The 27,927-nt window shown below is 38.4% G+C and overlaps 6 protein-coding genes across 9 annotated transcripts in view; 3 read left to right on the top strand and 3 right to left on the bottom strand.

Annotated features, from left to right (window-relative positions):
- Positions 1 to 21,269, top strand: part of LOC132159925 (gastrula zinc finger protein XlCGF57.1-like) — a 486,703-nt gene extending 465,434 nt beyond the window's left edge. The window contains exon 4 of the mRNA XM_059569770.1: positions 20,516 to 21,269. The gene's annotated coding sequence lies outside the window, so the exon portion shown is untranslated. The remainder of the gene's footprint in view (positions 1 to 20,515) is intronic.
- Positions 1 to 27,927, bottom strand: part of LOC132158112 (gastrula zinc finger protein XlCGF57.1-like) — a 129,963-nt gene that overhangs the window by 20,964 nt on the left and 81,072 nt on the right. The gene's annotated exons all lie outside the window — the stretch shown is intronic.
- The window catches only part of LOC132094302 (gastrula zinc finger protein XlCGF17.1-like), a 216,357-nt gene that overhangs the window by 144,232 nt on the left and 44,198 nt on the right, over positions 1 to 27,927 (bottom strand). The window lies entirely within an intron of this gene.
- Positions 1,833 to 14,826, top strand: LOC132131085 (uncharacterized). The gene is made up of 7 exons (XM_059543054.1): positions 1,833 to 2,305; positions 3,167 to 3,502; positions 12,107 to 12,433; positions 12,524 to 12,655; positions 12,927 to 13,265; positions 13,898 to 14,188; positions 14,322 to 14,826. Exons 1-7 carry the CDS (start codon positions 2,263 to 2,265, stop codon positions 14,426 to 14,428), a joined length of 1,575 nt encoding a protein of 524 aa, XP_059399037.1. The 5' UTR covers positions 1,833 to 2,262; the 3' UTR covers positions 14,429 to 14,826.
- LOC132097208 (gastrula zinc finger protein XlCGF49.1-like) lies at positions 18,674 to 20,523 on the top strand. Its single transcript, XM_059502869.1, has 2 exons — positions 18,674 to 19,058; positions 19,827 to 20,523. The coding sequence occupies exons 1-2, from the start codon at positions 18,730 to 18,732 to the stop codon at positions 20,272 to 20,274; spliced, it is 777 nt and encodes a 258-aa protein (XP_059358852.1). The 5' UTR covers positions 18,674 to 18,729; the 3' UTR covers positions 20,275 to 20,523.
- Positions 26,804 to 27,925, bottom strand: LOC132130989 (zinc finger protein 260-like). Its single transcript, XM_059542964.1, has 2 exons — positions 27,698 to 27,925; positions 26,804 to 27,084 (listed from the first exon to the last, which is right to left on the bottom strand). Exon 2 carries the CDS (start codon positions 27,077 to 27,079, stop codon positions 26,804 to 26,806), a length of 276 nt encoding a protein of 91 aa, XP_059398947.1. The 5' UTR covers positions 27,080 to 27,084; positions 27,698 to 27,925.

Here is a 27,927-nt window from a genome sequence, read left to right as displayed (position 1 = left end):
ATCTGAATAGCCTCAGACGTCTGAATTCAGAGTGCAGGAGACATGACCACAGGGAATAAAGGGCACAAAAAGGCCTCCAAAGCAAGTCACTGTTCCCTTACACCTGTACATAATAAACACACTCACACCTACACACACCAGAATCATCACAGCTCCAGTTATAAAACTACAGTCACCCCATAACATTAAACAATCAATTAATGCACATCAATTAGAAACTCGAAAGAAACAGTACAGTTTTCTTTCAAAAGAAAGAGAGAGAAAAAAAGAAAATGGTAATAATGGTCACTTATTAATTCACAAAATAAAGCACAGCTCAAGATAAATAAAAGAAAAAGAACAGTGCAATTTTTACAAAACAATATAGAAGAAACAACCACTATTAGTGTTGTTAGCTGTGTTTTGGGAGATATAAAGTACTTTTGTACCTATTTACCACAAAAATCCTCAACTACACCATTAGCTTACATGTGAAATATAACATTTTTGCAAAAAGAATTATTATCTAAATTTGATTTAAGTTGTTTCTGGGAATTGATCTAGGTGTTTGATGTAGAATTATGCTATCTGCTGGTTAGAGAAAAACTTGTAGAAATCATCTTTTTGAAAGAATAGTGTAATGAGTATAAAAACCCAGCAGAGGCCCATAGAGACCCATTCATTTTTCTGGAAGCGGCCAACTACTCACAACTTTTCTGAAATATATTTTGAATATTTATATATTGAAACATTATAAAATACATTAAAAATATAATTTTTTTTTTCAAAGGTTAGAATATGTTTTGTTGTTTGCGGTATTTTGAAGTGCCCACTTTTGCAATAATGCCACATAAATTGTTACATTAGACAGCAGTTCCCATGTTACAAAAACAGCCTTCTTTCACCTCAGAAAAACTGCTAAGCTTCGAAACAATTTATATATATATATATATATATATATATATATATATATATAGTATATATAGTGGATATATATATACATATATATCCACTAACTCTTTGGTCACTTCTTTACAATAGAAATGCTACTGTAATTTCTTAAACAAGCACGTGGACATCGAACCATATAAACTCTGAACTCTTTATTCTGAAATGGCGATGAACAATAATTGCAACTCACATAATTAGAAACACATTGTATTCTCCTGTTTTAGCTTAGGTTTACAAATGATAGCACTATTCTATGATATATAATGATTATTTTACTTTGCACAAGGCAATTAATAATTTTAATAAGTTTGGTGTTACTGGAATAGCCTTCATAACACTTTAGATTCAACACAAATCACTAAACTGAACTAAGTTCGTTTAGTTAAGGTTGGCTTGTCATGGTCAATTTAGAAGAAATCTTTACATTTCTCCTTTATTGACCAAAACAAGCTAACCTGCATAACATTCAAGTCAGGAGGAAAGACTCTCATTATCTGGGGAAGTTATGTAATACATTTTAGTTATTTTCTTTACCCCATGCACAAGCAGCGTCTTGTCAAAAGTTTGCATATATGCGCATATTATTTAGCCTAGTTAACACCTTTTTTGTATTTTCAATGGGGCGATTGTGATGACGATTTAGAAACACATTTTACCGTAGGCTACTCACATGCCTCCAATAAAGTAGGCTACAGTACATTATGCTACTTAGTTCAACTTTATATAGGTTTATTTATTGGTTAGTGCTCACAAATCAACCTTGACACAGGTTTTCAGTCCATTAGCCGTAAAGTCAAGACCAGGTAGCTTGTTCAGCACCATTAACCTCCACAACACAAGCTGAGTAAAACACGAGTGGAATAGAAAGTGCCGATGAGTGCGCGACAAACATCTCCCGATCTGAGATTTGATAAATATAGTTCTTTGACAGGGAAGTGCGCCAACTGGAACATATTTAGGACTATAATATAATAATAATAATCAATAAACCAGCTCGGGGAACAGCGCACTTCCTCCTCTCTCCCGAGGAAGAAAAGGGGCAGGTGCAGACACCATTGGGCTTTCGAAACTGCGCCTCGATCGCGACACGCGTTCAGGACACATATATATCTTTTTATATACTGGCTACAATTATACTGGTTCCTCTTTAATCCACATTCACAAGTCCTTATCCTATCTCTTTTAACGTCTCTCCGTTGAAGATTGTTTTTGAGTTCAGGATCTGGTCTAGTGCGAGCTACTGAAGGACGACAGAGATTCAGCGCAACAGAAACATTAAAATCTCATCGATCATCGTAAATACATTCAGTTTCTTCACAGCTCTACAACAGCATGTGGAACATGTTGATCTTTGTGTTTTTATTATTCATTCACGGTAAGTTTTGAACCTCGATTTCCTTTCATTTTCATGTTTAAGTTAGTCATGTTTAGGCACGTTTGTATAATTTCTCTGGTTAATGATTATTTATGACAGAAGAAGTAACACATACAATAGAGATAACCTTGAAGAGTATTTTTGTCTTCAATAGTCAAGATGCCATTGAAACTGCATGATAGACCACATACAGTTGCATAAACATTATGTTAAGACTGTATGAAGAACTAGTTTTACAAGCTTGCAGTTATCAAGGGAAAGTCCATCTAAATTTTCCAACTCAACTCAAACCAATCTACCACTTTATGTTAGTAACATGAAAAAAGATGACCAAATTTTAGTCTGAGCAGTTAATGAAACCGTCAACAATTGGTTTAAGTTAATGTTTTGTGGTTGTTTTCATTTATTTATTCAATTCTGTATACTACAAGATGAAAACTCTGACAGTAGATTGAGACAAAATATTTATTTTCAAGTTACAATCTTTGAAAACACTTAATTTAAGGATAAAATACAAATTTTGTTGTCCAAGTTGTTATGAACCTAGTTTCTTTTGTTTTGTTTGTGTGTGTGTGTGCTGGTGAACATAAAAGAAAACATGCACCTTTGACTTTCATATACTATGAAATACTGTGGAAATCAAAGGGAACCAAATGACAGCATATCCATTTTGAAATACATTTATCTTGTTACGTTGCTTAGCTATGTTGTGTACGGTCTTTATTTTCTCAGTTTTCCCTTCACAATCTGAAGAGTAATTCCTAATCAGTTTGTCTTTTCAGCAGCTACACAGTGATTTCAGCTGAATGTGTTTGCTGAAGTTAGTGTAGAGTCATTAAAGCGGTTGTGTTTGTTTTCCAGGTGTGTCTGCTACAGAGACGGATGAATCGGAGTCAGTGACTGTGATGGAGGGAGATTCTGTCACCCTACACACTAACCTTTCTGAACTACTGAACGATGATACAATACTGTGGATGTTCGGACCTAAAGACGATCTCATATCTCAAATAAAGAGAAAGCATGACTTGACCACATTTTTTGTCACCAATGATGCTGGAATCGGTGGCAGATTGCAGGTGGATCAAAAGACAGGATCTCTCACCATCACAAACACCAGAATCAGACACTCGGGACAATATAAACTCACCATCTCTAGAGTAAAGATTACGACGAAGACATTTGATGTGACTATCATGGGTGAGTATCTCAAGTCTTTCACTGTAACATCAGCTGCTCTTCCACCATTGGGCCAAACTTTTTCCATTGCTTATGCATTCTATTCCAAGATCGAATTGTACGTTTATATTTCACAATTCTGACTCTTTTTGGCATAATTTTAAGTTTGTAACCCTTTTCACCATAGGCTCGTGATGAGGCAAGTACATTACACAGCAATCTATGAAGTATGTAACCCTCTTAACCCTAATGCTTAGTAAAATGGTGAAAGAGACATTGCATTGTATAATAACCCTGTCTAGGAACACTATGATTCTCACTATCTCTTTGCTTATGGGGACCTGAAAGAATACTCTTGGTTTTAAAACATAGAATATTACCACAGAAAATACTGAGCTACACAAATACAATGGCTGGTGAAAGAATAAACAACAAGATCGCCATAGCTCAATTTCCTCATTTTGTATTATACAAAACTCACATAACAGTTGAACAGCAAAAAGCAAATATGAAAATAAATCCAATTTAGAGAAAAAAAAACCCGGGTAATGGAGTCACTAGTCTGTGATAACCTGAGTGCACTCTTATTTTTTTTAGTTCTTTTAGCAGGCCTGCATTAAGTTAGTTCGTTGGCGCGCTTAATGTTGAAGCTCATAAAATGAACAAAGCAACAATACCTCCGGGTGTAGAGTGAAAACCCCGAATCCTACCGCAATTGTAATTCTCTCTCTCTTGTCAGGCGAACTCTGTTTGCAAGCGGCACAGCGAGGGTTAATACCGTCATCCGTCCAGCATCGACAGCCAAACGGTCCCCAATGAAGAACACATCTGCGTCAATCAGCGAATCTCTTCTCGATATTGTCTTTCCTCGTCCAGCAGGCAAACGATGTGTATGCAGTCACTACCACGACTGTATGACAATAACTTTCTGCAAAACCACGAGCTAATCAGCTCACGTCACAGTCCAAAAACACACATCTCCGATGGCATTTCACGTTCCCTCAGTCACAAACTCTCATGCAGAGAGCGCGTTTTCTAATAAAAAATATAGTCCAACTTAAAGCGTTAAACCCACATTAATAGCAGACTAGCCCTCGTGCTCACTCTCGTGCGCAGTTCTTTTTTTCCCTTTTTCCCGTTTCCGCTCTCGTCTCTCGCGGGATTTCACATAGTTCAACAAGAAACTTCATTAATCACTAAATCTCTAACATTAACAAATTGATAAGTGAGCTTCTCTTATGTAATCAACCATCCTTAAACATTTTAAAGAGAACACAAAACTTAACTGTTAAATTACATCGTTTTGTATAAACACTTTATCAAACAAAATACAATAACCCATATATTTCAAAAATAAACAAAATAACAAAAGGACTGATATTGATCAGGTCATTACACTCTCCCCCCACCAATATAAGACATGCCCTCATGACTTGGTGCTTTAGCAATGTAAACGCAACACAACCTATTAGTGAGTATAACCTTAAGGGACTTACACCTAAAAGATCACTGGGCACTTATCCACTTATAAAGGCAAGAAACATATCTCATAATAGGAGCTTTTATGACACTTGGATCTCCTAGTGTGTCATATGTTAATATGGATGGAGCTCTTCTGACTCTTTGAGTTCTGCTAGTCAGAGTCTCAGGCTTTGTACCATCTGGTAACATTTGAGTTTCCTCATTAACAACTTCATTTCTTGGAGACTTTTCCCTCATTTCACCTGTTTCATGTGTCCCTGTTTCTCGACTTATCTCAGCAGACTCTGGTTCAGACCCCCCTTTGTCTGTTACGGTTTCCTCTGTAACCTCTTGAATTGCTTCTGGCTGTGTCACTTCTTGACGTTCAGTCACCTCATCCCATGCCATATCCAGGTCCAAGCTAAATGGTTCTGACATTCCTTTTTCTACTCCAGTCCTGTTAGCTTGGGCAGATAAGTCATAGCACATTTCCCTTCCTTCATCCTCAGAATCTGTGTACTCTTTCCCATGACAACTATCTGGTTTTACTTCTTTGTCTTTGTTCTCTGGTGTCTCAGATGAAACCTTGCTTCTCTCTGACCCACAGTTTCGAAGTTTATGAAGTCTCTTTCGTTTCTTTCGAAGGACTCTCACACCAGGTACAGGGTCAACCTCAGGCGTCGGATCCAAGCAGACATTTTGTCCAAGAGGCAGGATGTTATTCCTGTGGAGAATTTTGATAGGTCCATTCCCATCTTCTGGTTTCAACTGAAACACTGGTAAGTTTGGCATCTGACTTTCCACCACATAAGGATTTGAAGCCCAGCGGTCTGCTAACTTATGCTTCCCCTGCAACCCTAGGTTCCTTATCAAGACTCTGTCTCCAGGCAACATCTGTGAACACCTAATCTTCTGGTCATACCTCCGTTTATTTCCTTCATTCTGCTTGGCAGCAATGGACTCAGCAAGTTCATAGGCAGCTTTTAACTCCTTTCTCATCTCAGTTACGTACTTTAGGTAAGTTTCCTGCTGTGTGTCATCGCTGGATGTCCCAAAACACAAATCCACTGGGAGCCTTGCCTCACACCCGAACATAAGGTAATAGGGCGAAAACCCAGTAGCCTCATTTGAAGTGCAGTTGTAGGCATGGACAAGGTGTCCAGTGTGCTGATTCCATTTCCTCTTACTGCTTGGCTCCAGAGTCCCGAGCATGTTTAACAAAGTCCTATTAAACCTCTCAGGCTGGGGGTCTCCCTGCGGATGGTAGGGCGTAGTTCTTGATTTTTCAATTCCAAGAGTGCCAAGTACCTCATGTACAAGCCGACTCTCAAAATCTCTCCCTTGATCACTGTGCATCCTCCTTGGCAATCCATAATGGACAAAGTACTTCTCTATCAACACCTTCGCCACCGTAGAGGCTTTCTGGTCTCTCGTTGGAAAAGCTTGGGCGTAGCGGGTGTAGTGATCAGTAATAACCAGAACATTTTCTATATTGCTTGAATCGGGTTCAATGGACTAAAAGTCCATACAGACAAGGTCCAGTGGTCCATCGCTTTGCAAATGAGACAGCGGAGCAGCTTTCTTGGGTAGAGTCTTTCTCTTTATACAATGGATACAGGACTTGCAGTAGTCTTCCACATCTGACTTCATCCATGGCCAGTACCGCCCACTTCAAAGCCGTAGGTTTTGTCAAGCCCTAAGTGACCACAGTCATCATGCAGAGATGTTGTTACCATCTTCCTATACTTTTCTGGCAAAACTAGCTGAGAGCGAGGGGGTTTTCCAGGAGGACTTGTGACTCGATACATGCCTCCTTTCCGCATCTTTAAACGATCCCATTCTCTCAACAACAGAGAGCAGGTTAGATGCTTTGTCTTGTCAACTAGTGTCAAATCTCCTTTGTTGAGAGCTGACCATATCTCGCCAATGCCAGGACATTCTTGCTGAGCATTTGACAGCTCAGTTGAACTCAGAATAGGCATTTCCTTTATACTCAAGGCAGACATATTACAGTAGGCTTGCGGAATAGCATGTGAAGAGGGTCCCAATTGGTCAATTGCCCTACTAGGACATGGATTTCTACGTTTATTCACTTCAGCCATCTGACACATGGCTCTCACACCGGCTGCAGATATGTCTTTCCGTTCTGATACTTGAGTGAGCGTAGGATGTGGCCGACGAGACAGTGCATCTGCATCAATGTTTTGAACTTCTGACCTGTACTTGAGACTGAAGTCATACGTGGATAATGCCGCAAGCCAACGGTGACCTGTGGCATCCAGCTTGGCCGACGTCAGCACATAGGTCAACGGGTTGTTCTGTTCTCACCTCAAACTTCGTCCCATACAGGTAATCGTGCAGTTTGTCCACTACCGCCCACTTCAAAGCCAGAAACTCTAATTTATGAGCAGGGTAATGTCGCTCAGATGGGGTTAGGCTTCTACTGACGAAAGCAACGGGTCTTAGCCCTTCACCTTGATCCTGGTATAACACGCCACCTAGCCCTTCTTGGCTGGCGTCAACATGTAACACATAGGGAAGCTGAGGGTTTGCAAAAGCTAACACCGGGGCTTGAGTAAGTCTCTGCTTCAACTCTACAAAGGCTGCCTCACACTTGTCATCCCACCTACTACCAAAAGGCTCTGATGGGTTCAGGTAGAGGTTATCCTTTTTTCCCTTGGATTTCTTGGCAACTGGTGGGTAACCGGACAACAGTTGGTTCAACGGATAGGCAACTTTGGAGTAATCTTTCACAAAGCGCCTACAGTATCCACAGAAGCCAAGAAATGATCGCAAAGCAGTCACAGTGTTTGGTCGGGGCCATGTGGTTACTGCTTCAGTTTTCTCTGGATCGGTAGACACTCCGTCTTGAGATATAATATGCCCCACATAAGTCACTGATGGTTGACAAAACTGGCATTTATCCAGCAACAACTTGAGACCCTCATCCTTCAAGCGGTCCAGCACCTTTAACAACCTATCCTCATGCTCTTGGAGTGTTGCCCCAAACACGATGAGATCATCCAGATATACCAAGACTTCAAGCAAGTTCATATCTCCAACAGTTTGTTCCATGATTCGTTGAAAGGTTGCTGGAGCCCCTGACACTCCTTTTGGCATCCTTTCAAATTGGTTAGAACCCGCTGGGCAGATGAAGGCTGTCTTCTCTTTATCGGAGTCACTCATTGGCACCTGATAATATCCACTCCTCAGGTCTAACACACTAAACCACTTGCTTCCATTGAGACAGACCAGTGCGTCTTCGATCCTCGGTACTGTGTACTGATCTGGAACAGTGCGTCGATTTAGGGTCCTGAAGTCCACACACATTCTTATTTTACCTGTCTTTTTCCTCACCACCACTATAGGTAAGGCATACGGACTTCTTGATTCCGTGATGATCCCAGCATCTTTAAGCTGTGACAGATGTTGTCTCAATGCCTCTAGATCCGCAGGCGCCAGTCGGCGAGATCTCTCTCGAAAAGGTTTGTCCTCTGTGGTTTTGATAGCGTGATGTGCACTTTTACAACAACCAACATCAAACTCTTGGGTAGAGAAAACCTCATGTCGTTCCATCGTTCCATCATTTTGCCCACCAATCTCTCCTTCCACTCCTCAGGGACTGGTGAATCTCCGAAATTAAAGGAAGATGGGGTTAATTTTCCCGGTGACTCAGTGTTAGGCTTTTGGCTTACAGAAGACGAGGACACCACATCTACTGGAAACAGATGAGCAATAGGCATTCCTCTGGTCAATGTAACTTCTTTTTTCGATACATTCCTGACCAGCACAGTGATTTTCTTTGCCATTACAACAGTGGGTACCTGTAACTCTGGTCTGACCAAAAACTCTCCTAAAAACCTTGCATCATCACCGGGTTCTTCAGGTGAGTCCACCAGAATGGCTTGAGCACGTGGAATCCCTTGAAACTTTGGCACACCTGTCACTCGAGCTACCCCTCCAGGGTGCACAAAAGCTCTTTTGAAAGCAGGATGAATGTGCATGCTACTGACTAAATTCTCTCCTATTCTCTCTTTACAGCTCTTTAGTAGTCGTCTCACTGTCGGTGTGTTTGTGCCAACGAGTATGAATGCTTCACCTCTCACAACTGGGTCAGGACACACCAACACAAGGGCATCAATAATCTCAGTCACTCCAACGTCAGCTTCCAAAAACTCCAGCTTAAGTGACAAATAGCCATTATATGGATAATCAGCAGGACTGAGGCCCCATATCTGCAAGGCACTGATAGGTGTCAATGGCAGGTGTGTCAAATATCTGTTGTAGAAGGATCTGTACAGCAAAGTCACTTGAGAACCAGTATCGAGTATGGCTTTAGCATAGATGCCTTCAATCTGTACTGGTACAACAGAACTTGGCCCCGCTAAGCCCTAAGGTATAGTGTCCTCCACTTTCTCATCTGGTTTGATGCACTTGGTGGAACGTGTTTTCACCACAGGGAAGCCAGGCCGTTCCTTTACTGGTTCCCGCGGTAGTTTCCCGACTTCTTTGTCAGTTTGATGAGGCGCTTGTTGACCCTCTTGAGATTTTCTTCACCATCACATTCCCTTTTGAAATGTCCATCCTCCCCACATCTATAGCAAAATATCCCTGGTCTATCTTTCTCAGTGCCAGCTCTTTGCAGGGTTTCACTCCCCCTGTGTCTAACCTTGGCAGGGATTTCAAATTGTGGACCTTGGGTATTTGGCGGGGATGTTACTGTAGCAGCTTTAAGGCTAATCATTTCTGCTTTCATGACAGTAATATCTCTTCTGAGTTGTTCAACTTCAGGATCAACTTTAGTTTCAGGAGTGGTCCTGGGGACAGGAATAACAGTCAGTGACGTCTCTGGGCTTTTGACATCATTCCTGCTCTGAAGCATGTCCTCTTCCTCTCTGACCTCTTTCAATAAGTCACTGAAGGTAGGTGGTTCACGCAGCTTATGTGTCATGCAAATGCGAAGGGCAATCATGTCTTGTGGCAAGGCACCTCTCACAATCTGCTCGATGCAAAGTCGATTCATTTCCAACAGCTGTACCCCTCCTTTCCTGAACACACAGTGTAACAGTTTATCTAGCCTGATCAAATAGGCGGGCAGCTTCTCACCTTCACATTGAAGTGTGTGTCGGAATCTAATAAGAAGATCAGATGGACTTTCAATTGTTCCAAATGCTGTCTCCAGAGCTTGCATGTAGTCATATGAAGTATCAGAAGGGTTCTGTGCTCGTAGAAACCTCACTATGTCAGCAGCTGGACCTTTAAGACTTTCCACTACCCTCTGTTTTTTCACATTGTCACTGCATTGCCATTCCTCCAATAAATGCATAGTCTGCTCTGCCCAAGCGTCATACTCTTCTTCCCCACTGGGGGTGGGCCTCACTCCAGAAAACATGCGGACCTTCCTGTAACTTTGAGTATCAGCAGGTGCAGTATTGCATTTGTCCACCCAGGAACTTATGGCATTGATCAGAGCAGTGTTCATGTCAAGAGGCGAAGGGTTAAGTAAGCCTTTAACATCAGTAATAATCTTTCCTTCATGCTTCAAAAAGGACAACAGCTTGGCTTCAAAACCTTCACCTTCTGCGAGAACAGGGAGCGCATGAACAGGCCAAGGACCAGCTTTTCCAGGGAGCCCAACACAGTCAGGTATAGTCTGCTTAGTAAGATCAGTGGATGTCTGAATCAGCACAAACTGGGTTTTGGAAGCTACATCTAGACAGCGATCCACTATTTTAGCAATTCCAAAAGCTTTAACATGATTCAAAGCTTGAAGCAGAACATCATCTGTGACATTGGCATCAAAACCACTTAGCACTACTGCATTCTCACGAGCTATTTGCTTCCTTTTACATCAAGCTTCAATCTCATTAACATCCATTTTGTGGATATTACAAAGCTACTAAAATCCCGGACGAGCCCCCAAAAATGTAACCCTTTTCACCATAGGCTCGTGATGAGGCAAGTACATTACACAGCAATCTATGAAGTATGTAACCCTAATGCTTAGTAAAATGGTGAAAGAGACATTGCATTGTATAATAACCCTGTCTAGGAACACTATGATTCTCACTATCTCTTTGCTTATGGGTACCTGAAAGAATACTCTTGATTTTAAAACATAGAATATTACCACAGAAAATACTGAGCTACACAAATACAATGGCTGGTGAAAGAATAAACAACAAGATCGCTATAGCTCAATTTCCTCATTTTGTATTATACAAAACTCACATAACAGTTGAACAGCAAAAAGCAAATATGAAAATAATTCCAATTTAGAGAAAAAAAAACCCCGGTAATGGAGTCACTAGTCTGTGATAACCTGAGTGCACTCTTATTTTTTTTTAGTTCTTTTAGCAGGCCTGCATTAAGTTAGTTCGTTGGCGCGCTTAATGTTGGAGCTCATAAAATGAAGAAAGCAACAATACCTCCGGGTGTAGAGTGAAAACCCCGAATCCTACCGCGATTGTAATTCTCTCTCTCTCGTCAGGCGAACTCTGTTTGCAAGCGGCACAGCGAGGGTTAATAGCATCATCCGTCCAGCATCGACAGCAAAACGGTCCCCAATGAAGAACACATCTGCGTCAATCAGCGAATCTCTTCTCGATATTGTCTTTCCTCGTCCAGCAGGCAAACGATGTGTATGCAGTCACTCCCGCGACTGTATGACAATAACTTTCTGCAAAACCACGAGCTAATCAGCTCACGTCACAGTCCAAAAAACACATCTCCGATGGCATTTCACATTCCCTCAGTCACAAACTCTCACGCAGAGAGCGCGGTTGTGAATTTATATGGCACAATTCTGACTTTTCTTGCAATTGCAAGTTTTTATCTTGCAGTTTTATTTTTTTCTCCCATTGTTTATATCTCTCAATAATGACTTTATAACATGCAATTACAAATGCTTTTTTTTTATATTTAATTCAGTGGCGTGATTGAACTTTGATAAACAGTGTTCTTGGCCAGCTACAGAGAAGCTGTGAGCCAGACAACAGACAAAAAAAAGACCAATCCGAAATGTTTACATAGTGTATAGTGGTTATAGTTATTCAGGTTTCATGATTTCAGGCCACACGTTTGCAGTTATTGAGTGAGGGTTTCCAGATTTTGCAACACACATACAGGCTTTCATGATGGGAACATTTTGTTAATGTTTTGCAGGTGTGGTTAGTGAGATGGATGGATTGAAATCAGTGTCAGTATCAGTGACAGAAGGAGATCCTATCACTCTATGTATCGATGCTGAAACACACAAAGATGCTCTGATGCTGTGGAGGTTTGGAGATAAAGGAATCCTCCTCGCTAAAATCGATAGTGAAACACGTGACATCTCATTGAACAATGCTGACGAGAGATTCAGAGATCAACTAGAGCTGAATCAGAACGGATCGCTGACTATCAAGAAGAGCAGAAGTGAACACGCTGGACTCTATGAGCTCCAGATCAGAGGCCGTGAGGGCTCACAGCGATTCCTTCTTTCTGTCAATGGTGAGGAGCTGAAAGAGCTAGACTCGGCATACAGTATTACTAGTCCTTTCAGATTATTACATTCACTGTCTCTCTTTATCGCTGTCCCAGATCCAGGTCTTTCTTCCGGTGCTATAGCAGGAATCTTTTTTGGTGTTTTAGTTCCTGTTTTGCTGCTTGTGGCTGCAGCTTTGGCCGTGAATCACTATCGCCACAGGATCTCTAAATTAAAAAAGCAAGTGGGTAAGTATTATATTCTCTAAATAGGATTTTAATCTCCTCCAAACTGTCCTTTAATTAATTTGAGTCACGCATTGATCCATTTATTTTAGAGTCCATTCCTCTGAAACTGTAGTTTGGCAAGCTACTTGCCTTCTACTCCTGCATTAATAAATAAATGAGCCGATTGCTGATCGATAAAGGTCATCAAATACAGGATTTTAAATGATTCGAATGACTTTTCTGACAGGGACTTTGACCCTCATGAACACATTTCTGTTCTGTGTTTCTACAGTATGTGAAGCTGTGCCAGTTGAAGAGAAAGATGAGACCGTGACGGAGGGAGATTCTCCAACTCTTCGCACTGGCCTCACTGAAATAAATGCTACTGAAATGATAGAGTGGTGCTATGAAGAAGACAACAATCGCATTGCTGAAATCACTGGAGGGAGCAGAAGGAAATCTACGTTTGCTGGTGCTGATGGGAGATTCTGGAGCAAACTGACGCTGGATGAAAGAACTGGAGATCTCACTATCAGTAACATCAGAACCATTCACTCTGGACTCTATAAACTAAAAATCACCGGGAGCACCATGAAAACCAAACACAAGAGATTCATTCTTTCTGTCAAAGGTAAGTATATCACATCTCTTCCAGTGTGCTACTGAGCCCAGGATCTGAAGCACATTCACACACACACACACATTCTCAGAGTGCTCAAATATTACATTTCTTTTAGATCGCTTGAAAGTATAGGACCACGTATTCCTAATGTCATGGGAATAAAGCCTATACAATTAGAAGATAAAGCTGTAATATTGCATGAATGAATATGCATATTTTAAGGAAAAATAATTCAGAAAGTGAGAAAGGGCATGATCAGGAATCATAGATAGTCAGAGATTCAGTCTGACTTGTCAATATCGATTACTTAATTTTAATTTATCTTAAGGCTACATCTACTTTAATCCATTTAAATCTGCAGTGAAAACTACATTTTATGACGCAGCTGTAGTAACAAAAGTAGCTTATTTCATTAAGAGAAAATAAGTGGTTTTAATCAAATTAAAATGGTTGTTTGTATTTGACTATTACTTATGTTATCTAAATAATACAGCTGGTCCAAAAGGATTCCCTGTATAGTTTACAGCATTACGGTTCAAAAAAGTCTCAAGAAAATGTATGAGATATTGAAAATGCGAACAGAATTAATTCAGTGGCTTGTTTTCCTGTATTCCTCTGTTTCTGTGTGCTGTGACATGAAGTGGAGTCGATGTCAGTGAAGGAGGGAGCTTCTGCTCTTCTCCAGACTGCTGCTGCGGTTCAGACAGATGATCTCATAGTGTGGACGTCTGGAGCTCAAAACCGTCTCGTTGTTAAACGGGATTCAGGAAAGGTGACATATGGTAAGCAATTCAGAGACCGACTGACTCTGAACCAGACGACTGGATCGCTGACCATCACGAACATCAGACTCACAGACTCTGGACATTTTAAACTGCAAATCATCAACAGCGAACAGACCACATTCAAAAGATTCAATGTGACTGTCACTGGTGAGTAACAAATAAAGAAACAAAGCAAAAATGTAAGTCTGTATTCACTGATTATCATTTTGTATCTTCTGAAGTCAACAAAAAAGATGACCTGCTTCTTTCACTTGTTTTAATTTCTCTGATTGTCTTTCAGACTCCACAGCTGAAGGAGTGAATGAAGAGATGACTGTAGTAACGCCGCTGTTAAACGGAGAAGTTACTGATGGAGGCAACGAGCAGCAGGCAACCAGTCCAGTTTGAGGAGATAAGACACGCCCACCACTGTGACATCATCCACAATCATGCCCTACATTTCTGCTGTCAGTGAAAAATGTGAAGAACACTGACAAAAAGTTCCAGTGATTTCTTGTGTGATGAGCACATGACAAGCAACAGGTTATACAAGATGTGATATCTGACACGGCAACAAGCAGAGAGTGTTGAGTCCCAAACTAAACCATTCTCTGTCCACACTGAAGACGCTTTGATGACACTGTGAACTGATCTGTGGTGCTACAACTATCACATCAATACTGGAATAGATGTACCTACATTGTTTACTACATCTGAACCAATTCCAGAGAGTCAAGATGATGCAAGAACAGGCAAACACTTGTCACTTAAAAAACTACTGTGTTTACTTGTTTATCTCTATCATCCCTTACCAAAAAGTAGTATACTTCAAGTTTATTTGACTAAGTATACTTAAGTAAAGTTCAAGGATATTTTAAAGTATACTTTATGTAGCAAGTATACAAATATCAGTGTTCTAGTAGTATACTTGTAAGTTTACTGTTTCAATACTCCTTGGGACTAAATTGGCCCACTTTCTAGTATATAAAAGAATACTTAAGTATACTTTAAGTATAACAGTAGCCAACTTTGAGTACACTACTAGTTTACCTCTATGTTTGTAGCTTGTACTGCAATTACAAAAGGTGCACTGATAGTTTACTAATTAAAGACTTTGTACACTTTGAAGTATAGTCTCAGTAATCTACTAGTCTAGTAGTTCTGCAAGTACTCATAAGTTCTTTAAGTCAACTTCCCTTTTTAGGTTTAATGTGTATATATTTTGTTATATGAATATCTGAACATACAAAACAGCCAAAGAAAGAACAGGTATCTGCTTGTAAACAAAAACATTGTATTCAAGCTTCATGCATTATTTTTAAACACTTTAATGTGGGGTTAGTTTCATAAAAAATAAAGAAATAAAATTTTGAACAAAAAGCTGATAAAAGACTATGAATCGGATTCAGGTGGATAATCAAAACGTAGATGGAGTCCATCAGCTCCCCAAAGCTTGACTAATTATTACCTCTTCATCGGTCTACATTTTATTCCAAAACGTTACTGCTTTGATGCTGTTTCATGTCAGATGACCGTGTTAGATTACATGTGTTAGTATGTATTAGTTTATTCTTCTGTTTGTTTTTTAATTCTGTACAGAAGATGTGTACTAGCGCCATCTACGGTATAATAATGAAAACACAGATTCTAGGAGTATAGCTCAAATATATTTAGACTTTTTGTAAGTTTAAGTCAAGTATATTTCTGAGAAGTACATAAAAAGTAAACTAAAAGCATACTTTCCTATTTTTAGTTTAAAAGAAGCATAGTAATAGCACACTTGAATAAACATTTTTTTGGTAAAGGATATCAATATTTATTTACTCATTTTTTCTGTTAGTGGAGCTTGTGTTGTAAGCTATGATGCATTTAGTCAGGTAGAGATCAGAGAAAGTCTCCATTTCAAGGTTTTGTTGTCATATGATGTTGACTGATGACTGATGATGATGATGCCGCTTCTATAATAATAACACTTGAGTTAAATTTGTGCCGGTCGGACACTAAAAATGGTTATTAAGTAAACTTTGCTCATCTTCACTTTGTCTCCTGCTCTTTCCTGCCTCTCTTGACGCATTCCAAAGAATCCAAATTGTTCTCCAAATTGGTGCAGTAGTCCTTAGTCTCCTTTAGAAAATGAATGAAATTTGGCTTGGATCCTGACCATTTCTTCTCATGTACAGTATGTGAAATTTTGCAAAAGAAAAAGTTTTACAAGAAAATAAGTTATTTTTAGCGTCACTGTAATAATATATCCACATATAGCCTATCAACTTGAATATAGTATTTGTTTCCCGATTTATATTTCTAAATACAGTGGTACATATTAAGCTTCTATGAGAAGTTGTATCACCCTATTTATTAGTACAGTACAACTTTCTACCTCAAAAAAAAAAATCCCTTCCTAAAGCAAGTCATTACTCGCAATCCTGCAGCCTTCAGTAAGGAATTATCAGTATTAAAACAGACAACTAAAGGGTGTTTTTTCTGCCTTATTCTTTGACCCCATTCCCCCTTTCTCTCTCTCTCTCTCTCTCTCTTTCTGTCTCTCTCTCTCTCTCTCTCTCTCTCTCTCTCTCAACAATCCAGTGCTGAACTGTGCGATTCACACTCCAGAGCATTGGGTGGCAGAATGGCGCGGTTTTTTTTTCAAACGATCCGAGCAAGAGAAGAAGAGCTGCGCTCCTAGCTGCTGTTTCAAAAGATTTGCCACGTTTTCAAAGCGTCCCGAAATCATTCACGAATGAAAACATGCATTCGGAGCCCAGGAAGATCAGAAACCTGTAAAGATAGAGTTTACTGAAGAGTGCAGAGAGAACACGAGTGATCCAGAACCCTTCAGACTCAAGCAATAGGAAACTGAAGAAGAAGAAAGAGGTTGCTGTTTATTCTTAATTCTTCATGATGCTCTAAAACAACAAGGTTATTAGAACAGAAATTGAAATAATTGCATCAGATTTTATGGTTGTAGTCAGTCAGTATTAAGAAGTCTATTACACTAAGGTAAATGTAAAGATAAATTATGGAAATTGGCTTAAGAAAAAAATAAAGATGCTCAATGATAATAAAACCTCTAGTATCAGAAGTACTAGTAAATAATATAAATAACGGCACAGAGCCACAGATGGTTGGATCTGAGTAGTGGGTTGCAAGAGTCTGTGTTATGATGTGTAATAGTTAAAGCAATTGTTCACAAAACAATACATTCTGACATTATTGTATGCGTTGCACACATAGGACAAAAACATTCAGCCTCGGCTCTTAATCGTCATTTATGTTAAAATTTGCAAAGCATACCAAATTGAACAAAACAATATAAATGCAAAAATTACCAAAAATTAAAATGATAAAAAACGATATTGATTTTTTGAAAGGCAATGCCGATATCTTGGAAAGCAGGGGGCCGATAGCCGATATATGTGTGTGTGTGTGTGTGTGTATAATTTTTTTTATTATTCATACTTAAGAAATACGAAATCATTTGACAATGGATTAAAAATAAACATACTTATACTTTAGATGACAAAGTTTTTTTCAAAAATAAATAAATATTTAATAAAAATATAATTAAAAGGAATTAACCAACAGGGCACTCAGTATTCTGGGAAGTTTGTGTGCACTGTGAATCATATTTGTCAAATAAAGCCAGGGCAGCACACAGAGAAAATGACATGAATATGACAGTGGGCAAATGCATAAAGCGCAGCATAATTTGGAATCACGAGTTTATATTCATGTTAGACAAAACTGTTAACAACCTCAGTCAAACAAGAGAGTGTGTGTGCGCTCAGGCCCTGCCTTTCTCAGCACCGTCAAAATAAAAGTCCCACCTAAAACACATCGGCCAAGCAGAAAAACGTATCAGCCGATGCCGATATTTGAAAATGCTAAATATTGGCCGATATATCGGTCTGCCACTATTCATGAATATATAACGTATCCATAGCAAAATCCATATCATGGAACAACATAATACCCATTGTCACATTCATACCTGAATAGCGCCCACCCTTAATGTAATCTAACACTGCAAAATAATAATAAGATTAAAAGATAACATCATTATTATTTACTGAACTCTTAAATTAATCTCAATTATATAATGAAAGCCATAAAAAAATCAAGACAATTATTTGTGACATAATCGTCATAATCACCAAAGCCCTAAAACAGAAAATTAATCGCAATAACTGTGACTATTATTAATCGTCATCAAAATTGCATAATCTTGACAGCCCTAGCTGTGGGCACAGGTGCAGCTAATAAGGCTTGTGAGACAGATTTAAAAAACACACAAGGTTCCCAGATAAAACTAATCCTGTGCGAATAGGGCTTTAGTTTGTCTACTTCCCAACAGACTGTGTTTTGTAACTCGTTTGTGTGTGAAAAAGTACTAGTTTAGTACTCAAACGACATGTTAAAGTACTTTCTGATCATGTGTGTACTTTCTGCTGATTCGTCAGGGTTCAGTCTTTTCAAATATTCGTTTTTTGTGAGCAAATAAAAAACATTTTTACTTTTTTTTTTTTTTTTAGAGGTGATTGAAGTAAAGGAGGAGAACGAAGAATTGAGTGAAGTTGAGAGACAAAATCACTTCAGAACTGGGAAAAAAAACTTTGAGTTGCTCTCAAACTAAAAAAATAGCCAAGAAATCTTTCACCTGTCCTCAGTGTGAAAAGAGTTTGACATGTAAATATAGTCTTGACGTTCACATGAGACTTCATACCGGAGAGCAACCATTTAAGTGTTCACTTTGTGACAAGAGATTCAGTCTTTCTGGATATCTGAAAATAAACGAGAGGATCCACACTGGAGAGAAACCGTTCACTTGTGATCAATGCGGGAGGAGTTTCACACAATCATCAAGCCTTAAGAACCACATGAACATCCACACGGGAGAGAAACCGCACACATGTAATCAGTGCGGAAAGCCTTTCAGACAAAAAGGAAACCTTAAGACACATATGAGAGTTCATACAGGAGAGAAACTGGTCATTTGTGATCAGTGCGGGAAGAGTGTCGCAAACTCAGCTAGACTTAAAGGGGTGGTTCGGGATTTTTGACATCGGACCTCATTTTTAAGTCAGCCTGGTTGTTATTCATCAGTGGAGACATTTTTTTTTAAAAATGATCCAGTCCTTATATTTGGATAGTTGGCCGATGCTTGGCTAGCGCGAGTCAATGGGTATATGTTAGCCAGCCATTAAAAACCTTTTTACCCACTCCACAGTGCACCAAACGCAAATCAATTATAACACTAGACTATCGATGCAAATGTCCGTTGATAGAATAATGTTAGAAATCAAACTTACCTTTCATCTCAATGATCCTAAAGGAACTAGTTTCTCAGCCGCTGCGGAATTTTACTTTGCTCCGGTTAGTAATGATCAGTGTGTCAGCGGCAGGTAAATACACTTGCGTCATGTGTGGACCGGCTCACTCGGTTGCCTAGGTAATCAATATCACTCCGCTGCTGCTGTCGACAAGGCTTATGATTACAGGGAACAAATTATAACTAATGCAATGTGATGAAAGGTAAGTTTGATTTCTAACATTATTCTATCAACGGACATTTGCATCGATAGTCTAGTGTTATAATTGATTTGCGTTTGGTGCACTGTGGAGCGGGTAAAACGGTTTTTAATGGCTGGCTAACATATACCCATTGACTCGCGCTAGCCTAGCATCGGCTATCTATCCAAATATAAAGACTGGATAATTAAAAAAAAAAATGTCTCCACTGATGAATAACAACCAGGCTGACTTAAAAATGAGGTCCGATGTCAAAAATCCCGAACCACCCCTTTAAGGATCACATGAGAGTCCACACCGGAGAGAAACCGTATGCATGTGATCAGTGCGGCAAAACATTTATGTGGGCTTCAGTTCTGAAGAACCACCTGAGAGTTCATACACAGGAGAAACCACATTCATGTCATTTGTGTGAAAAGAGTTTTTCGCAGCTACAAAATTTAAAAGTACATCAGAAACTCCATACTGGTGTGAGAGAGTACATGTGCTTTGAGTGTGAAAAGACTTTTACTACAGCAAGAAGTTTAAAACTGCATGAGAGGATTCACACTGGAGAGAAACCTTACAAGTGTTCACACTGTGACAAGAGATTCAGTCACTCTTCAAATCTGAAAACACATGAGAGGATCCACACTGAAGAGAAACCTTATCACTGCACTGAATGTGGGAAGCGTTTCAATCAATCATATTCTCTACACAGTCATACAAAAAAACATTCACAGTAAGTAGGTCATCTTCAAGCAACAGGACAAATAATCGTTATCCCAATGAATACATTTAATCTTTTTCAAAACCAGCAGATTCAACTGTGAGATTCAGATTAACTCAAATATAGTGAACTCAAGGAACTGTGAATTTTTTATTATTATTGTGCTTTCTCATGAATTTCATATTACGTTTAATTGTCTTATAATGCACATGTGCCACTTGAAGTTTGTTTACTTTTTCATGAAGGGAAAGTAGAAGCTTCTTCCGCTTGATATGTGTTTAGGAAACGGAGATGCAAAATATACTGTCATGTAGCATTCTAATTGATCCATATTTGCTTCTTTTGGATGAATATTTGTACCCTGGTATTAAACAAGCCCTAATAAATTACAAAAGACTGTATCGATCAGCTCTAATGTTAACTTTTCTGCTTTTGGTGCTGGTGACCCTTCAACTGTTGAGTTTAAAATATTCTAGCGGTCCCCCCAGATCGCTTTTTAGTTTTTCCTTTTAATTAAAAAAATTAATAAACTTGCTCACCATAACATCAACCATCTGATATTCTGATTCGCAGGTTTGTGTAAATGAGTGTTTCTTTTGTCATTTAAAAACCATTCTAAATGATCTTGATCTCAATCTGTAACGTGAGATGGGTGCTGCAATGTTCGTTCATGCTGCAGTTCAGAGAGTCTTGCCAGTTGGATTTAACGCACGTACATTCATAAATTTCTCCTGAAATACATGTAACTTTAATAACTTTATAGTCACTTAAGGTATGTGTATCTGATATTAATAAAACACGTCGCAAATTATATTTGAATGTCTTGTCATTGCTGCTTCCAGAAACATCTATATTTTACAAACTCTAAATTTATTGTTTTACTATATTACTTATGTGTATTTGAATGTCTGAAACCTAAAATAAACATTATGTGATTAAGAACACTGCATAGTTGTCATATGACGAGTGCAGCGGCGACTCAACGTCAGCCAAAGCACGAAAATGCTCGAATGTGGCAGTTATGTGATGTCACAGTAAAATAAAAATTACAATAAAAATCCCTTATGTTGGACCATACCACTCAGCAGGTTAAGAAAATACACCTACAATTTATTATGAACAACTCTCTTTAATGATTGCACTTAAAATTACAGTAAATTAAACTATGGGTAGCCTATGTTGTGTGTGGGTGATCTAAAGTAATGTTCCTATGATATTTCATAATACGTTTTTTTGAACCAATGCTTCTGCAAATACGAGGTTTATTTAAAGATATAAGCAAAATATGCAAAGTTTTTTTGTGTGTGTGTATTTAGCGTTTTAAAAAATTAAGAATAGTATGCAGAAAAATACAATGACAAAAAAGACTTTCAATTCGGAAGATTTATTGATAAATTTAAAACCGAAAGCCCAAAAAGCACACGTTCCTAATGCAAATACAATCAGCAGACATTAAAAATTGTTGATAAAATATAAAAAGTAACTATCGTATTAATAAAAAAGTATCTTTTAATCAGTAATTATTCAATGCAAAAGTGAAAAGTTAAAACTGATGAGATGGATCTATCCTACTGAAAAGCAGGGATTGGTATCATTAAGGTTTTAATGGTATTAAAGTCCAACTGAAAACTTTGTTTGCCTAAATTGATCGTTTTGTGTTGAACAATTCATCCATGCAAGTCAATCCACACAAAAAAGTATTTTGGCTTCGTAATCTTTAATCAAAATCAGAAAGTGCCCCTCCCCTCTGCATTGGAGGACCTGATGACGTAGATTTGACGGTTTGGGTGTCTTCTTAGGATCAGTTAACCACGCCCCTCCAACTGACAGTAGACAGGCTGCCTGTGTGTTTGCAAGGATTGACAGCGCGTGAAAGGAGAGATGACAAGGAGGTGCATTTTTGGTAGTGACACTCATGAAACCCATTCCCTAAAATTCCCTCGTTACGGTCCAGATGGTTCGAATTTTTACATTTCGAGGAAGGAGCGATAAGAGAGAGGTCACGGATGTTCTCGAAGCACTTCACGCACAAATGCTTCAAAAATTGGGCAGAACACGAAATGGGGAGATATCTGTCATTACCAGATAACGCGGTCCCTTCAGTGTACACCGTTGGAAAGGGACAGCTGGCGGTTTTTCAGGCGTCGAGTAACCCTTAACAACCGATTGTAAACTTTGCGTTTAGATCTGAATGAAACACCTACTTTTCTAGATCCAATCAGGTGCTAGTTGGAAAATAAAGCCACGCCCACTATTTTCCCTCATTTAATATTCCGTAGGTGTTTCTCAATGTCAAGGAAGGATCCTCGGAAGCCAGTATTTCGAGGATGCTACGTCATCGACATCAGACGAAGGACTGTTCCAATGTCAAGAATCCTCGGAATTTCAACCAAGGACTGAGTCCTTCATTCGAAGAATATCCCATACACAGGAAAGGATGCATATGTGTATCCTTCGCGCTCTTCGCGCTCTCAAATCACCCACAATCCTATGCGCGCAGCTTTGCTATCTTGTTCAAAAATTTCAAATATGTCGAACGTTAGTGGAGTCGGAGCGTTAACGGTTTTAATTTACGTTACCAAACATTTGTTATAACTGTAGTAAATATAAGTAAAGTTTAACGTTTAAATGCCAGTACAAATTACTACCATATTGATATTGTAAATTATACAAATACAAATGGTTAACTGAACCGGACCTGTCATTTAACAATTGGTTGCGTCATCGGCATTTCTTTTATAAATAACTAGTTAAGTTGTCCAAAGTAATTTAACGATACAGCGTTATTCAAACGGACCTTTACACTGACGTAATGACGCAATTACGTGCACTTGCAAGCCTGTTCCATTTATGTGTTCTCCGAATGCTTAAGAGGAGTCTAGCCTCTGAAGGAAGTGACTTGGAAGGACACGTCCTGCCAAGGAAGGATCCTTGACATTGAGAAACACCTCGTTTCTCTCTGAAATACATCACAACACTGGAGAAAAGTCATTTGCAACTTCCAGTTCATGCAGACTTTAATATTTTTACGATACTGCAGATGATTCCAGTGTATAATTATTAATTTTTTTCAACTTAGGGGGGTTGTGCGGACGGACGATTGGCTTTATATTCTAAAATGTAAAAATCTATATCAAATAAACAGCATGTTTGAACAAATTACTATTACAAAAACAATCAATATAAAATCAATATAAAACCTCTATTTGTAATTGCACCAGTATAAAGCTATGTTTTGTGTTTAAATGCATACATACAAGGTTAACCTATAATTTTGATATTAAAGTATTCTGTTAAGTAATGGCCTACAAATCAAATTCAATAAATGAATCAAATGTAAAATAACACAGTATTGTCTTCCCTGTATAAACTGATGTATTAATGCTTATTAATGCTACTAAAGTAATTCAGACAAGATCAGAGAGTGAAGTTTTGTTTGATTATCATTAATGACCCAAACAGCTGCAGGTTTATTAGACTGCTGTCACTTTAAGAACTAATACATGGATCCAATGTACTGACACATCAGATTTTCTCCAATACATCAATTTACCTCAAACATCTTGTCTTCATGAATGTTTTCATAGTTTTGATGTCACTTCCTGTTTGTTGCTGCAGCGAGTTTTGAGTTTGAGCTCCATCAAGTTAGTTCTTTGTCTATTTTTAATCTTACAAATAAAAAACACCATCACTTCCATTTCTAAAACATGTGAATATATCCCCTATTGTATTCTACAACAAAAACAATCAGAGCCCATTGTTATCACTAGTTTTATTTTGATTTTCCATGTCCACTATTAGCTTATAGCCCATTAGCATCACAAGTGTGGTTGCAGATAATCTTACTTACATTGCTAATACTCTATTCACACATTACCTTTGTTTTACTTACTGTTACTTGCTTTACATACTCATACAATTACAAAAATATATGGGTATTCAAGGGTAGGCTTTAAGGTGGTTAAGATCCTACCCGTCCAATCACGATCCCTTTGTTTTATTTAATTTATTCAGCTTTCAGATGATGTACAAAATCTCAATTTAAATGACTGGTGTCGCGTTCCAGGGCCACAAATGTCTTGATATTATTGCATATAGAAATGGTTGGCTAGATTCAAATAGCTTCACAATATTCATTCAGCAATAATAAATTGCAAGTGTTTTTTGTATGCCTGTGTAGATTAGATGAATTATTGAAACACTTCCCACATTCAGTGCAGTAATACGGTTTCTTTTCAGAGTTGTTGACCGACTGAATCTTTTGTCACAGTGTGAACATGTATACGGTTTCTCTCCAGTGTGAACTCTCATGTGAACATCAAGATTGTATTTGCTCGTCAAAATCTTTCCACAGGTGGAAGTACAGGTGAAAGATTTCTTGGCTCTTCTTTTTTTTAAATCTTTCCGTTTGGTTTGAGAGCAACTCAAAAGCTTTTCTCCGGATTTAACATGATTTCTTCCCTCAAATTGACTTAATTCTTCTTTCTTCTCACTTTCTTCAACTCTGAAATAAAAGTAAAAACAGTTCAGTTTTTATGTGAAAGGACATAAAAATGAATCCTGATGTAACAGTGGAATGTAGACAATTTTGTGCTAGGGTGTTGCTATGCAGTTGCTTACTTCTTACTAGTATTCAGGCCAAGGACAGAGGCATTCTTATGGGTTATGCATTGTGTGGTGTATCTGAAACTACATCACATGCTTTTAATGTGTAGTCAATATAATATGTGTCATGATATGATATGTTTAAGAAAGGGGAGGATAGGATGAAGTATGAGGATATTTTAGAAGAAGGTTTACAGAGCACTATGTAAATGCACATATGACTTTAGGGTCTGGAATATAGAGTAGATGGGAACACTAAACCAAATCTGGAGCATGAAGAGCTAATTGTGAATGATAGAGCTGAACACGCAGCGCTTGCACAAACACAAACTCTGATTGGTCCAGGGATTGGGAAGAAGTAATAAACCTACATACAGATTTTGAGCTTCAGACACACCACCCATGAAAGTTTAATTTGCCATCCAGAGTAGCTCACAAACCATTAAACAAGTAGAAGACGACGACACTAATATTAGGTGGTAAAATAGTAAAATAGCTATTATATGGAGAATCACTTGAACTTTTTTCATGAAGAGATATGTTAAGGTGTGGAATCTTTGTGGAAACCTACAGTTTCCGAAGTGAGGAGGGAACATTACTGTATTAATTAGTTTATATATTAGGGGGGGGGCGGATCAATCTAAATATCGATAGTATCGATGGCAACACTGGTATTGGTATCGGATCGATACAATTGTATTTGAATCAATATTTTAATTTGAATATCTCTCATCTACGTTAATTATACTTTGCTCATGTCTTCTTCCTCTACAATCCTGAGCAAACGCTGCTTTCACATCCTGGCCCACTTTGCTACTCCTCCCCCTCCTGCTGCTCTGCTGTGATTCGTTGTTGTATCGTCACGTCGTCACAATGCGCCGAGGAGCAGCGAACAGAGTGAGCGAAGCTGATAGCACATTCAGAAGGGGCTCAGGGAATGTAATTGCACAGGTATATTTGTTCTTTGTTTGTTCTTCAGTAATAATTGTGTGCACTTTATTTCATTTGCTTTTAAACCAGAAAAAAGGGAGAAATTTTTTTTTATTCTTTATTTTTTTTTTTTAAAGGCTGTAAAGAATTCATTCTACAGTGCCTAATAACTAATAATTTTATGGACTTCAATACATTAATACAAAATATTGCCTAAATAATTTATCATTCATCCACCTCAGAAATAATGACATAGACCTACTGCACTCCCATACACAAAAGTTTTTTTTTTTTTTAAGTTAAAAGTATCTTATTGGTATCGGTATCGGCGATACTGACCCTACATGTATTTGGTATCGGATCGATACAAAATTTTGCAGTATCGCCCACCACTATTTATATATATATATATATATATATATATATAGATAGATAGATAGATTTTATTTTTTACTTAAAGACAGAAAACAACAGTCAGTGATTCAGAATCATTGTGACTCTTAGGAGACTAACTTTCACAGAAGAGACTTTGTTGCTCTGCATATAAAGATTAACTACTTACTGTGATTTAAGACTGATCTGCTGATCTGGTTTCTCCACTGTGTGGATCTTCATGTGACTTTTAATAGTGCTTGTTTCGCACAGATCAGACGGTTTCTCTCCAGTGTGGATCCTCTTATGTGTTGTTAGGGTTCCTAACCGATTGAATCTCTTGTTGCAGTGTGAACACTTGTAAGGTTTTTCTCCAGTGTGGATCATCACGTGCCGTTTTAAACTGTTTGCAACAAAAAAAGACTTCCCACACTCAAAGCACATGTAATCTCTCAAACCACTATGTATTTTCTCATGTCTATGTAAATTTTGCAGCAGTGAAAAACTCTTTCCACAGACAGAACATGAATAGGGTTTCTCATTCGTATGAACGGACAGGTGTTCCCTCAGGTTTGATGCCCAAAGAAATGTTTTTCCACACTGATCACATGTGTACGGTTTCTCTCTGGTGTGGACTCTCATGTGAACATTAAGATTACTTTTTGCATGAAATTCTTTCCACACTGATCACATGTGAATGGTCTTTCTCCAGTGTGGATTCTCATGTGAAGTTTAAGACTTTGTTTGGCTGTGAAACTCTTTCCACACTGATTGCAGGTGAAAGGTTTCTTGACTCTCCTTGTATTTAAAAATGTATTTTTAGTCTTACAGCGGCTCTGAGTTTTTTCTCCAGGTTTGTCATGGTGTTTCTCCTCCACTTCACTCAGTTCTTCACTCTCCTCGTTCTCTTCCATCAGCTCTGAAATGAAAGAAAAACAGTTTAACTTCATTTTCAGCACATCAAAAACCATTACAAAAAGTGAAAGGGCATAAAAGTGAACCCTGATGTAACAGCAGACATAAGACAACTACTAGAAATTATTTTCCATTTTTTTCATTAATTATATAAGCAGTGTATAGACATATGGGAGACCCTGGAAAATATAATTTTTCCATTACCGTTTGGTCCAACAGTGAAGGGAAAAGGCAGACAGAAGGGATAAAACAGTTTACCTTTTTTTGAGCCAGGATAATATAACACAGAGTATAGTGTCATAAATGTACAGTAATTATTTTTAGGCAGAAAACACAAAAAAAATGTTTGAGATTGCACGAATGCAAAATCAAAGTGAAAGTGTCTCACAGGCTCTGGGTTCCACAGTTATGTAATTCTAAAAAACATGACTGTGTTGATCTCACTGTCAGGTCCATCACATTTAGGTGGATTTAAGACATTTTAATTATAATTATGATCTTATCTTTACATTAAGCAATGTAAAACATTTTAAGGATCCACAGGCACACTATTAAATCTTTGTTACCTTAATGTACCACAAATAGGCATCAAAGAGGAATGAAGAATACAGTACAACCTCCTTGTTCCTTGTGTTTTATTCTCCGGGTTTCTGGTTCCTCGTCTTTTATTCTCCAGGTTTCTGGTTCCTCGTCTTTTATTCTCCAGGTTTCTGGTTCCTCGTCTTTTATTCTCCAGGTTTCTGGTTCCTCGTCTTTTATTCTCCAGGTTTCTGGTTCCTCGTCTTTTATTCTCCAGGTTTCTGGATCCTCGTCTTTTATTTTCCATGTTTCTGGTTCCTCGTGTTTT

This window comes from Carassius carassius, chromosome 1 (genome assembly GCF_963082965.1).
Source record: "Carassius carassius chromosome 1, fCarCar2.1, whole genome shotgun sequence".
In the NCBI taxonomy this organism is placed as follows: domain Eukaryota; kingdom Metazoa; phylum Chordata; class Actinopteri; order Cypriniformes; family Cyprinidae; genus Carassius; species Carassius carassius.
Note: the sequence above shows the minus strand (reverse complement) of the source record. Positions and strands in the feature narration are given on the sequence as shown.

Excerpts from the sequence above, each read along its gene's own strand:
- LOC132131085 (XM_059543054.1), top strand. The coding sequence starts at position 2,263 with ATGTGGAACATGTTGATCTTTGTGTTTTTATTATTCATTCACG. Across the intron at positions 12,434-12,523 it reads ATTCCTTCTTTCTGTCAATG|ATCCAGGTCTTTCTTCCGGT; the intron begins GTGAGGAGCTGA and ends TCGCTGTCCCAG. Across the intron at positions 14,189-14,321 it reads ATTCAATGTGACTGTCACTG|ACTCCACAGCTGAAGGAGTG; the intron begins GTGAGTAACAAA and ends ATTGTCTTTCAG.
- LOC132097208 (XM_059502869.1), top strand. The coding sequence starts at position 18,730 with ATGAGACTTCATACCGGAGAGCAACCATTTAAGTGTTCACTTTGTGAC. Across the intron at positions 19,059-19,826 it reads GCAAACTCAGCTAGACTTAA|GGATCACATGAGAGTCCACA; the intron begins AGGGGTGGTTCG and ends CCACCCCTTTAA.
- LOC132130989 (XM_059542964.1), bottom strand. The coding sequence starts at position 27,079 with ATGGAAGAGAACGAGGAGAGTGAAGAACTGAGTGAAGTGGAGGAGAAA.